The following is a 14,690-nucleotide window of genomic DNA, read 5'->3' on the forward strand; positions in this document are numbered from 1 at the left end:
TTTCACATGATAGAGAATGGAAAAAAAAAATAAAGTGTGCTGATGTTATATATATTAACTTTATTATTATATAGATATTTTAAATTTTTTTATATTCATTTTTTGCTGGTACCACAACATAATCTATTATCTTTTCAAATACTCATTCATTTTCTTACTATTTTCATTCTCTATTATATTTCCATTTTATATAATTTTCTCTTACCAAATACTCACTATTATTATTTCCAAAACTTGGTTTTGAGTGGGCTAATCTCAGTATACATTCATGTTTTGACTAGTTTCCTTTCAATTATTCAAGTTCGATAAAAATGTTATAATAAGTCATCACATCATTGTATAATGTTTCCCTCTGAGCAACGTTTGGGTGTAATTCAAAATTAAAGCCCAATTTCAACCTTATTTTGTCAACCATATCATTGGGCCTTAGGTCCATTCAAGTTTGGGTTTAGACTTTAAAACTTCAGACCAATCATAAGTATAACTAAACTCATATCGTTTTAGGGCATATATATAAACACTGTCTCAAATCTTCATCTTCCTAAAGGTTATCCGATGATCAAACTCAAGTAACATTGTCTTGTCCCAATTTTCCGTACATCACAACCATGGCTTCCCCAATTGTAATCTCACTAACTGCAAACCCATGTCTTGTATCTCCTCCGAAAATCAACAATCTTTCTTTGAGACATTTCAACAAACACTTGGTGTGTGGTCACAACTTTCCCACTACCAAAACCACCTTTAAAGTACCCCTAAAATCTCCATTTTCAAGCAACAAAACCCATTTCATAAACCCCATAAAAACCTCATTATCAGACATTTCTGGGTCAATCTTGGATAACCCAAAACTTGAATCTTTAAAAAAGACCATTTTTGATATTAATCCAATTAGGGCTTTAAAGTATGTAACTTTAGGGGTTATTGCATTTGCATTTGTGAAAAGGGGTGTTAGTTTGTTATCTAGTCCCTTTTTTTGGATGTATTTTAGTTGGACTTGGGTGTTTTGGCCTTGGTATATTGTTATAAGTATATCTATATATGGTTTATATAGTTTCCGTAAACATATAAAAGGCGAAGCTAGTATCGTTGAACAACTTGCTATAGTAACTTCTGCTTTTACTTGGCTTACATTAGTCCCACCTGCTTATGCAAATGGTTTTTTAGAAGGATGGCCTTTCGTGTTTTTTTTCGTTTACCATTATTTCTTTTTTCTAAATGTTAGTATCCGGAAACGTATGTATGGTGATTATTATCTTCGAGATCATGATCCGAAATGGGATGTTAGTACTCCGAATTGGCACCGTGTTTTGTTTTGTTGTGGTGTGATGGTTGGTCACTGGTTAGCAGCATTTGAAGCACCTCAGCTTCATTTAGTTCCGGGTGGTTGGAGCAATGTAGGGATTTGGGGTTTGATAATTAGTACTGTGTTTTTGCAGTATTATTCTTCGTTGTATCTTGCAAAGTATTCGGAAAAAGTTGTGGTGCCAACCGCTGTTGTGCAGTTTGGGCCGTATCGTTGGGTTAGGCATCCGATATATGCGTCTACTGGGCTTTTGTTTTTGAGTTACTTTATCGCACTTCGAGCACCTATCAGTTCCCTTTTTATTGTTGCGGTTTGTTTGATGTACTATGAGCAGAAGGCGCGGTTAGAGGAGGGTTTGATGATGGAGACTTTTGGAGACAGGTACACGGAATACATGAAAAAAGTTAGGTACAAGTTTATCCCTTTTATTTATTAAAATGTTATCCATGTACATTAAATTGTTAGACACAGTTAGCTCTGAAGACTTGTTTTTGATCTCTTTGCAAAAGAGAAGAAGAGAACGTAGAAAAAAGTGGACTTTTGTTATATCTTTGTTGAGTGATATATGAGTTAGAAAGTAAGGATTTTTCAGCAGTAACTATGATGCCTTTTTTGAGATGCTTTGATCGGTCTTATGTTACTCTATCGGCCCTTGCCTAAAATACATTACATATGTAGTATGTTATTTTAGTTATCATGATTAAGTTTAGTGTCTATTATTGATTATAGTTTGTTCTTTTCTTATTGGCTTGATGACATGGGTCGTAAGGTTGTACCTGCAAAACACAATTCACGCTCTCATTCTAAAACCTCATGCATTGTAATTTGCAGCATTTATTTTAAGACTGGTACCAAGGAAGAAGTATACAGGAAATAATTGAATAATATTTTGTGTGATATAGATAAAATGCAGTGTAGTGTGGAGTGGATGCAGAAATGAACAATATATCAATAGGAAATACTACAATCACTTGGTTAATGAAAATTGGTGAAGCAGAAGCAAGACATGTGACGTGTTCCTTATGTACAAACGTTAACCACTGTTAAACAAAATAAAACATATAATGCAAATCATTAGATAAATATATTAGTGACCTACTATCTTTTAGGCAAAAGTGTTCTGTGTTATTTAGATTTTAGAGTGTGTCTTGCTTTCTGATTATATGAGTTATTTTAGCTAGTCTAATTGGGGAGACCTAGAGTGTTCTATCAATGTTTAAACTTATTCCCTGGTATTGATAGGACACAATGAGGTTTAGTTGAAATTTGGTATATAAATGAAGGTTGGAAACTATATTAACAACTGAAAACGATATCAAAATTGCCCCACTACAACACTAATTTAAACGCAGAAGGAAAAAGATGAGGTTAATGCTGGTCTAACCCAAATCTAATACCAAGAGCTATTAGTAATCAGGCGCATGAGCTATTAGTAATAGAGCGTAAGAGCTATTAGTAATAGAGGGCAGACGAAAATCAACAACACAAGAGCTATTAGTAATAGAGTGCAGACAAAAAGTAAAATCAACCGACTATTCCAACATCTTTAAGGCTTTGGCGTGCTCTGGCGTGTAGAAAACATGTAATCTTTAGTTCATTACCTCTGTATCGACTATTTAAGTATCTACGCTCCCTGACTGTAAATGGCCAAATGGGTGTAGAAACTTTAGTTACTTGTGATTTTCTCTATAGGATGTATCCTGTTTGGAATCTGCAATATTTGGGTTTATAAGGATAGTTGAGGATGGATGCATCTTTTTGGGTTTGGGCCTCTGTTCAGGTGTTTTGGTTTGGGCTTCTGTTAAGACTATACGACCCCTGTTTGGGTCCCATACTATCAACTACGTATTAATATTGTTGGTGTTATTTTTAGAAGCTGTTTTGTTGAACTTCAGAGGGGGTCTTTGGGATTTTTTTTTATATTTTTAAGCACTTTTCTATTGGAAAATATAAGCAGTGCTTCGTTATCCAAAATTGCTTATTTCTTATAACATAAGTAAATGAGCAGTTTCGGGTAGAGTGTTTGTTATTGTTTATCTGGGTTAAAAAAAACAATAAAGCAGATAAGCAGAAAAACATTTTTAAGAATCCATGTCATACTATTAACTTAGCGACCCACAAAATTATCTGACATTATGTTTTTGCCTTTAGGTAACTCATTTTTTTTTACCTTTAGGTAACTCACTAACTCATTTAACATCAGTTTTTAGCTTGATAGTTGTCATAGCCTACTGTTTTTAGATTGATTTCATATATATGAATAAAGGATTTGACTTCCCTTCCCATAGTATTCTCGTGTAGTTAGTATTTACATATTCATTTCCCTAAGCATTTGGAGTAATATTTATGATTACATTCCTGGATACCCTTTGTACGGATGTGCATTACTGAAGATTGAGTTTTTGTTAATGTATTGTTACGACAATCTTATTTGTTTAACGATACAATAGTAGTCATATATAATTAATGACTGAATTTTTGTAGTATTTATTGAGGTTAGTATTGAATTGCATAAATAAGCTTGGCATATGTGGTTATAAATTTCATTTCTAACAATTTAGATATGGTATACTGTACAAATGTACAATTGTTGAAAATTAGAAACTTCAACAGAAGCTTTAGAAGCATACACTTCCTAAATTAGAAACTTTACATGTATATGCAGCTTTAGCCTTATTAGTGACCATCTAGTTCACAAACTTCAGGCTAAACTAAGATACCCTTTGGATAATGCTGCTTGTTGGAACCATTCATTTGTGAATACTTTGGTTGCTTGTTTATATGCTTCAGGTGTCGCAGATTCTTCTTGTCTCTAATATTTATGGTTCAGAAAACAGATGTGACAATATTGTTCGTCTATTTTTATTGCTGGCCATAATTATTGACTGGCTTACTGAATTACAGCATTACCGATTGCTTAACACACATAAACGCTAGCTCTCAGATTGGCTCTTGTGGTGTTTGTAATCTGGTCATGACTAATGACCACTTACTTGAGCCAATTCTCTTTGTAGGGCCTTGTAAAAATTCATACCCATTTGGGATGATGTGTTTCACTGTAACAAAAAGTCCACACTATTGAATTATAGAAGACGACACATGTCGTTTTCAATGTTTGACTATATGTGAGGAAAAAAAACCTCATCGACATGAATTATACGTCGACAAGAGTCCCAAGTCGCTCTTTGTAGCTCACATCTTAGTTTTTGTGGTGTTTCGATAAGATGTATCTCCCTCTTCGTTATTTAGCTTATGCATGCACCCGGGCAATGTGTAACGACAGTTGTTAGACTTGAGCTGACCTGGGCTGCAGCCGATTAGGAAGCATGGGAGTTCCCTACTAAATTATGTTAGGACCATTCTACGGACCAATCAATTACATCCATGTCATCATGTCATGAAAGTAGTATCGCCCTATCATTCACTTAAATATCTTTGCTTCTAATCACCCCACATTGTTTGGCCCACATCCTTGGATCCAACTCAAGATTAATACTTACCATTAAGCTTTATGTTTGTGTGGTGTTTGTTCTTTTTAGATCAGAAATGTGTTACATGATATATGGAAAAGGATTTTGGAGACTGAGAGTGTTTGTTTGTCTTTGCCTCCGTGTTTCTATAGAAGTTATCGTCTTCAGGTTGCGTGATTGGAAAATGATGAAGGTTATGAGAAAAAATGATGTGTGACTATCTAAGTTTCTTTCTAACCCAAATACTGTAGAACTTGGTGATTGACAAAGACTTGTTCTTAAAATTTTCGAACGTAGGTCCATTCTATCTACCTTAACCAAGAAACATGTATCAAGGTCCTAGGCACCAACTAGTCATCACCCTTCAATTAACTTATAAAAGTTGGGGAAATACCACACAAAATGATGAGTGTATGATGTATCACAATATATAAGCTTCCAAACATGTGATATGAGTCATATGAGGTTATGATAGATTCATTAATTGTTGTGTGGTATTTCTTGATTGTTTCTTAGATTGCCATTTTGTGATTATTTCCTGGTTTGGGATCTATAAAGGGTGTTCAAACTTACTTAACGAAGATGCTTATAATCTGAATACATCGCCTTTTCTACCTCGGGCATGCTTGAGAACCAAAATATACAATCACATTCCAATTCACTTTTACTTTACTATGTATTTATATTTGTACTTATGTTTATCTAGTATTATTTATTTATATATATCAATTCACAAACATTTTGACAAGTTAATAGTGAGAGTGTGAGTACTAAGGCCGTTAATGAACCGAACGAACGGAACCTTGTTCATGTTCATTTGTTTAACTTGACGAACGGTTCACGAACAGATAAACGAACATAATGGCTTGTTAATGTTCGTTTGTGTTCATGAACGAATGTTCACGAACAAACACTAATGAACGAGCACAATCGAACGAACACAAATGAATGAACACAAACGATCGAACAAAAACGAACATTAATGAATAAACATATAGTTATAAATAATGATTTGGTATAGTTAATATATAATATAAAAGGAAATATTTATATTTAAACTATTAATGAATAAACATATAGTTATAAATAATGATTTGGTATAGTTAATATATAATATAAAAGGAAATATTTATATTTAAACTATTATTAAGTATAGTTGATTGGGTATTAATATATGTAAATGTACATAACCGAACAATTATTCACAAACGACTGTTTTCGAACATAAACGAACGAATGTTCACGAATATATGAATGTATGCTCACGAACAGATTATCTCGAACGTTCATGAACATAAATGAACGAACGAGATCTTTGTTCGTGTTTGTTCATTTAACTAAACGAACGAACACGAACGAAATTCTCGCTGAACGATCATGAACTGTTAGATGAACTTTTCAGTTCATTTACATCACTAGTGAGAATCATCCTTTTTTTTTAATTTTCTTTTGAGAGCATCATAGTTTGTAGATAAGAATATTCAGCTAACAGATAAAAACAAATTCATAAGCATCTTGCATATACCCCTATCTTGCAAGTTTATCCAATTAATCTTTAAAGATTTTTAAATGTTATCTATATAGTTATTCTTTAGCATTTAAAATTATCTAACTTTTTAAACTTGAAAATAAAACTTTTTTTTTAAATTTTTTAACTTCAATTCAAATTAAGTATATACACGAGTTTAAATATAATTTATAACTTACGTGATATGATTTATTAATTACATATAGATAATATATAGTTAAGATACATGATACATATCATAGATATTTGTCAAAATGACTTTTGATAGGCGTCGAAGAATTTTCTTAGATTTCGGTAAAATGCAGGGCCCGTTTTTTTAGTCGGTTGAATCTATTGAGTAAATAAATGTATAAACAATGTTTGTATATATATTAAGTTAAAGTAGTAATAAAAGTAATTAATTATGGAGTACAATATGTAAATAAATAAATAAAAGAATAATGGCTTGTTTGGTTCACATAATGTTTTTGGAATCTATGTAATCTATTAAATGAATTATCTATACTATATTATAAAGCAGATTAAAATTTTAACATTTACTTTTTCAAAATGCCCTTTATATCAAATCTATATTACCAAACACCCTTTCTCTCTGCTCAAATTTCAACTAATCATCTTTTTTCTCTCTCCTCCATAAATAATTTACTTCTCCAATTCATTCAAAATCTTTTATCTCACAAACCGTACATCGATAAATTATAAAAATTATATGGGTGTTCTTAAAATTTCATGCTCTTTCATTAGAGATGTCATTCGATATACTTTCGACGAATTTTTAAATCCGAGGGCGGAACCCGTACGGTTAAGGCCTTTGGCTATCACACTTTATGACCTATCATCCCACCATCTCACCGTCGCAATGCGCGGGTACTTACTCTCGTATAGTGAAAGACTGAAATTTGACGGAATGTTTTTAAATTTTCGAAAAGTCAAATGACTGAAAGAATAAATTTCTTCATGCATCCCCAAAGAACGGAGATTCCATCAAATGATGATTTTTGATCAATCAAACATACTAAAGAATGGAATTCAATTACAACACCATCAAATTGCATCAAATTTTATGAACCAAATACGACCTAAGTGTTTGGGTTAAAGTGAACCATAACTTTAGGACAAACAAAAAAGATTATCAAAATTAAGGTGTATTGAATATTTGTATATTTACTATATAAATGTAAGGGCGAGTTTTAAATATGTACGGTATAACTTTATGATGAATAATGTATGTGTATGACCGTGCTTAACAAATTTAGCTTATGTCTATGAGGGGTCATTTTGCCTTCATGAATACTCATCGGGAGGAGATTGCCTCAACTTAATTTCAATTTCAGGGGTCAAGTTAAACAAATTTTGGCCATTAGATTATAATCAAAGATCAAGATTTAAAGATGATCTTTAAATCTTGACCTTTGATTAAAATTCAATGGTTATGATCTTTTCAACTAGTTGAGGAAATCCCCTCCCATACCCATCATATGCCCATTAACCGCTCGTCAATGAGTGAACATCGCAAGGCCTGAATCATGGTCAACTCGTTATAGTGCCACTCATGATTCTAACAACGATTATTAAAAGGACCTTTAGTGTAAGTCTTACACGTTACCAATCAACAATATGTAAATAATTGTAAGTCAGTCTTAAACGTTACCGATCAACAATACTAGGATCTACGAGATTAAACAACCAACATATAATTGTGACAAATCTTACACGTTATAATATTAAAAAGAAGACCACAAATAAGATTATGAATATGAGCCGAAGCCTTGTATTATTTCAATAATAACGATTACAAGTAAAATACAAGCACTGCTAACAAAATACGAAATTACAAAATACAAATGAAAGGTTCAGAAGTTGCAACTGAAAATTCTACTGAAACCTAAACTTAACATCTATATATATATATATATATATATGATTAAACATGGATCGGACCAGGCTGGCCCAACTGGTTTGAACATCAACAGGTCCAGGCAACACCACATCAACAAAATCACTCCCTACGTACCACCTACGCCTTCCGACATCCCCTAGCCTTTATTAGTCTATTACCCACTATTTATTAGATATACATTAAAATGTTCAAGCTTTAATTTCAAAGTTACTTTCTTTCAACTTTGACCATATATTTTTTGTTTCTATTATACATTTAAAATGAGACAATGAAAATATGTATATACAAACCAATAATGAGAGAGAAAAATATAAAAAGGTAAAATAAAAGGAGAGATTAAATTATAAACAATCATTGTCCTAGCCACAAGTAACTCCATAAGGCTATTTTCAATGTTAAGGACGTTTTTAGACGTCCTTGAGCTGCCACATAATATCTTTACAAATTTTTAACACCCTTACAAATCCTTATATATCCTTACAAATCCTTCAAATCTTATAATTTTATCTCCAACCATACAAACACCCTTACATATCCTTTTACCTCTATTAAAAACAAAAATATATTATGTTTGGACAAGTAAGGGCATGCCCTTAGATAAAGGCATCATTAAAAAAAGCTTTAGTTTTGGACAAGTTTCAATAGTAAATGATACCTAAAGACACCCCATCGGAGATAGCCTAAGAAGCTTATCATGAGTTAGCCCTTATAGTATTCAGTCGTTAATGAGCGGATAATGAACGATGATGAGTCCTCATGGTGGCATGGTGACCCTCATTGTCCTTTTCTAGTTAATTAACATCATAACCCTCTTGCCAAATATAAGATAGGATGACATCAAAGTTAAAGTTAAAATATACAACAAACAACCCAAATCGAATAATCATGAGTGGTCAACATATAGGCTTATAAAGATGATCAAACAACTTGTTCTAAAATATGTCATCAACATGTAGGCAAATGTTTCCTAGTTTTCTTTAATAGGGTGGAACAAGATCTCTTGGAAAAATCTACATCTATATGACAAATGTAGTAATGTGATACGATTATTTGTCTTTTGTCTTATTGATTTTTGTTTCTTTAACATTTCCAATTCATGTAGTGTCTTTAATTGAATAAGATTTTTAAAAAATATCATAGGATTTTTGTCACATGCGAAGGGTTCATAGAATTGGTCTCTATCGCCAGCTAACATGATCTTTGTTCATCATCAAATACTAAAACTAAAAATTGTGCAAGAACAAGGACGAACGTGGCACTCTTGTGGGCACTATACTCTCATCTTTTTATTCGAGTGTATAACCCCACATTCCGACCCACAAGATTCTGCATAGGCCTAAAGATCACAAGTACGGATCATGTGATCTAGAATTAGTCTTTGTCATAACACTAGATAAAACACGAATTAATGCACCAATAGCCAACTCATATATGCATATCTAACAATGGTGGTAGTGGCTGTACATTTTGATGATTGTGTCTAATTAATTACAAGGGAGGGTGTGGCAATTCTCCCTAATTCTAATCCTTTTAAAGTTTTGAACAAAGTATAACCTTTGGATTAAATCATAGATTATAATTTAAGCTTTCTTTGAATTTTAACGTTTGATATTAATACAAAAATTGAGATTGTTAACTTACCATCACTAAAATTGATTACAGCTTTTGATGATCTCAATCAGTTATATATTAACAAAAATATATATCATGCTAATGAGTATCATAATTCTCCTAGAGCATATTCAATTGGAAAAAAGTATTCAAAAGTTTTTTATTGACATCTCACTAATTCATTAGCCTTAACTTATTAAGAAGGAAAAAATATATAAAAAGGTAATTTATTTACTCAAAATACTTAAAAAAGTAACCTATTTAGTTTTCGCCTATTTAAAGGATCCAGTTTTCATAAATTTCTTAATAAGGGGAACATCGTTAGTTTTTGACGTCAAACCTCCGTTAAGTGTCACGTCATTATCTTTTCTTACGTGGCATTGACAAAAATAGAAAATACATTAAAAAAAAGAGAAATAACAAAAATAAATAAATAGAAAATACATATATATGGATATGTTATACACACACATATATATATTATACATGGAATTTAAGCAAATTAATAACCAAAATAGAAAACTTATACCTTTGCGATTAATTGTAAATCACCATCTTTTTAATCGTAAACCACCATTCTTTTCTGTCGATTTCAATTTTTGGGTTAAATTTTGGAGGAATTTCTGGGGGGAAAGAAGTAAGGGGGAAAGCGGGAGAGAGAAAGCAAATAAAAAGTGTAAATTATAAATTATATGTGTAAATCCATAATATATATGTATTTTCTGTTTTAGTTAATGCCACGTAAGCAAAGATGATGATGTGGCATGAGTGACATGGCACTTAACGGAGGCCTGGCATAAAAAACTAATGGTGTTCCCCTTATTAGGAAATTTATGAAAATTGTATCATTTAAATAGACGAATACAAAATAGGTTTATCATTTTAGGAATTTTAGGTAAATAGGTTACATTTTTATGTATTTTTGCCTATTAACAATCTATCTACTTTAATGAAGTACTCCATCCGTCGCATATAAAATGTCATAGTTTGACTTATTTAATCTTTTTCTTTCAACTTTGAGCGTAAATATTTGAGTTTATGTTATATAAGACTTGATATAACATATATGAATTAATTCAGTTTTAAATGTAATTTTCATTGATATAACTTTTATCAATTAATATATAAGAAAAACAAAAATATTTATGGTTAAAGTCAGAAAAAAAAGATTTGACCAGTTAAAGTAGAACAATTAAAATGGAACGGGGAGAGTACTTCTTTTGAAATCTTTTTTTTTTTTTTGTATGTTAAGAAAAAGCTTTTGCTTAAGATGTTGAACATTGTCCACCCATCCTATCAAATAAGCAATTTCAATGACATTAATATTTGCTTAAGACCTTTCTCTAAAAATTGTTTTTCACCAACTATTATTGATACATTGTGTAATACACAGAATCTCTTCCATAATTTTACCATTTTTCATGATTAAGTGGTAATGAGAATTATTAATCTGATTTTTCAAAAAAATATATCATTTTTCTTATACTAATGCTTGAAATTGCATGAAATAAATAATCTAAAGTACCCCACTTGATATAAAAAAAATCACTAAAGTAAAACTGGTTCTAACAATCTCTTCGGCTTTAGTGACTAGCGAATCAGGTAGTTTTAAAATATGTTATCATATTACAACAAAAAAAATAATGATAAGTAAAATATGATAAACTATTATGCAATAACAAAGTTAAACGGAACATATAAGTTGTGTAGTTTACTAGTTTTAAAATATGTTGTCATATTACAATATAAAAAATATAGTGATAAATAAATTATGATAAACTATTATGCAATAACAAAGTTAAACGGAACATATAAGTTGTATAGTTGTAGAAACATGTTGAAACAAAATATGGTTGGTAAGAATAGCAAAGTCACAAAGTTATGCAGAAAATTTGAGAGATGGTATAGTTTTCACCTTCTACAAAAAAAACTAAAAAAAAAAAAATTTCACCCTTTTATCACGAAGATTTAAAATGATTAAAATCTTATACAATGTCATCAAAATTTTAGTGTGTTATTTTATCATATTAATAATCTAACAGGTATACAATATAACTCCATAGTAATGATAATACATTTCAAATACATATTAATTTCTACAATTTTAAATGAGTAAATTACACATATTAAGTTAGAAAACTTATCAAAAAAATATGTCATAATTAGATTAAAAAACATTAAATGGGTGACAATAAGAACGTGTGAAGTTGACACATAAATCATTTCAAAAAAAATCTCAAATCACAATTTTTTATTTTATTTTTATAAGAGATTTGAGCAAATCTTCAAAAAGTTTTTAAAATCTTTAGTCCCGGATAAAACAATTGAACTTGAATCTTTCAAAGATATTACAAATAATACTGTTAATATTTACACTTAAAATTGACGTGAAGAATTTATAAACATTTGTGATGCATTTATGAGTGTAAATTATATGGAAGTGGAATTTACTCACACTAAAAAGTGTCAAGTTTTAAAATTTTAAATTTTTAGACGTAGACTTTCATAGTCAATTTGTCAAACCATTTTTGTCCACACTATATAATATAGTTAGTGTAGACAAAAATGATGTGACAAATTAAATATGAAAATTTACATATAAAATTGTGAATTTTTAAACTTCATACTTTTTTATATGAATCAGTTTTTACACACTTTTAGTGTTATATAATTTAATTACACACATAAAAACTGATGGTCCACGAATGCACGACTTGTATATTAGCAACTAGACAAGAATATAAATAAGTAAATAAATAAACAAGAACAATGAACAAGTTCAAGAGTAATATATCTAGGCAAGCATAATCATATAATTCATTGTTTAAACAGTGAATACATAGTCGATTACACACACTTGACTTACAAGAAATACAAATGAACAAAAGTGAATTGCCAAGTTTAGACACACTAGAAACTTAAGCAATACAAATACAAGTGACACACTTTTGAGGTGACTAACACACTTGTAACAGTGCGGCCGTGTTGCCTTTTATAGAGAAGGATTAGGGCAACACAACCTTCTTTGATGGTGACTTGATGGTGGTTGTCGACATCCAATTGACTCATGGTACTTGAATCATGTGCCCTTGTCTTCTTCACCAAATCGGGTGTGAAAGAGAGAACCCTTGCTTTGGTCCCAACATGTACCTTTGCCATTCAAGGCAAATTACAGTTGATTAACCACCATGTGACTTCTTGTCTTCATTTGATTTGAATTCTTCCCGCCATGAACAACATGTTGGGATATTCAACTTGCTGAAGAAGTCACTTCACCTGCTGATGACTTGCTGAAGACTCGCTGACGACATACGTCAGCGAGCAAGTCTTTTTAACCTAAAACCACTAACCAGATTGAATTTAAAACCACAACTCAGATTCCGATCACTTTTCCTTTTTCAATCATCTTTAAAACTAAAAACCACTAACCAAATAAATCAAGACCAAATCCCCGAATCTGATGATAAAAACAAACACAAATCTAAAAGGAATAAAACCCTCCAAGGCCTCCACCATCAGTCCATCATAAACCCAAATTGAATTTAACCTAACAATTCGTTGAAAAAATCAATATACATCAAACCCAAAATTGATTTGTCAAACATTTCAAACCAATACCACCATATAACACATCAAAACCGAAAATTATAAGGTCGATTTTTATCCTCGATACCAATTAAATCACCACTTAATCATAAAAACTTTACATAGAAAAATATGTATAAAATTTCTATGTACATCTGTGAAACATAAAGTTGAGAAATTTAGCATTCAAAAAATGTCATACATGAAGGTAACCGAATATGAAACAATAAAATTTAGCAAGTGAGAATTAAAAGAACAAAACCCAAATTACGCACCTCATGTAATTCAAAACTCATTTAACTCATCCTTTCATCAAGCAACCAAAATGGAACGGTTACCCAACCCATCAATTTCATTTACGTTTCATACTTGCAGAAAGAAAGTCAAATAATAACAAATAAATTTTGTTGCCGCCGCAATTTCGTACCACCACCTCACTGCCATCTTCAATTTCGGCCACCATTCATGTAAATTCTGATCATTTGAAGGATGGGGAGGGGCCAATTAAGGGTGGGATTGATGTTGATTTGATTGAAAAAACACAGGTTGACAAATCTGGGGGTTTATTGTTCAAATAAATGGGTAAAAACCCTAATTCAACCGCTGCCCAACCACCTCTAATTCTGGTCACTTCTAGGCCAAATTCCGATCAATCAATTGAAGGGGAGGGGGCGACGGATGAATGGATGGATTTATAGATTGATAGATGATTTTTTTCCCCATATATATGTATACTGATATGTATATTTACAAATTGGTGTATATAATATATATGTATATATTCTTAATTATTAAAGATTTTTATCACATATAGTCCCCCTGGTTATCACAAAGACGATTATACACTTGCGTGATTCGAACATGAAAGGTTTCAACGGCCAAATTTAACAATAGTTAGTGTCAAGGGTTTCTGGCGACGAAGACGAAAAAGACAGGGACCAGTTGCAACGAAGAAAAATCACAAGGAGCAAAATGCGAATATAACAAACCACATGGATCATATGTGACATTTTCTCTATTTGAAATGATCTTCATTCTCGCTTATAAAATTGTTGAGTTTGTATCTTAATTATCTTTAGAGTTTGAGTTTGGTTGACTATGGACTCGGACTTTGTAAATCAGACGGTGAAAGGCTAAACGAAAAAATTGCAAGAGGTGTATAATTAACATGATATTTATGATACTAATGCAGCAGATTTAAAGTAATCAATGCATAAAAGTTGCACAAATGACATAGTATATGCATACAAGGCCACTCAAATTTGATCATGAAAGAATATATATATTGCA

General features: G+C 31.3%; 1 protein-coding gene across 1 annotated transcript; it reads left to right on the top strand.

The window, feature by feature from the left end:
* Window positions 1-533: 533 nt before the first annotated feature.
* LOC122592956 lies at window positions 534-1,904 on the top strand. Its single transcript, XM_043765291.1, has one exon. It carries the CDS (start codon window positions 609-611, stop codon window positions 1,740-1,742), a length of 1,134 nt encoding a protein of 377 aa, XP_043621226.1. The 5' UTR covers window positions 534-608; the 3' UTR covers window positions 1,743-1,904.
* The last annotated feature ends 12,786 nt before the right edge of the window (window positions 1,905-14,690 follow it).

This window comes from Erigeron canadensis, chromosome 3 (assembly GCF_010389155.1).
Source record: "Erigeron canadensis isolate Cc75 chromosome 3, C_canadensis_v1, whole genome shotgun sequence".
Lineage (NCBI taxonomy): Eukaryota > Viridiplantae > Streptophyta > Magnoliopsida > Asterales > Asteraceae > Erigeron > Erigeron canadensis.

Excerpts from the sequence above, each read along its gene's own strand:
- LOC122592956 (XM_043765291.1), top strand. The coding sequence starts at position 609 with ATGGCTTCCCCAATTGTAATCTCACTAACTGCAAACCCATGTCTTGTA.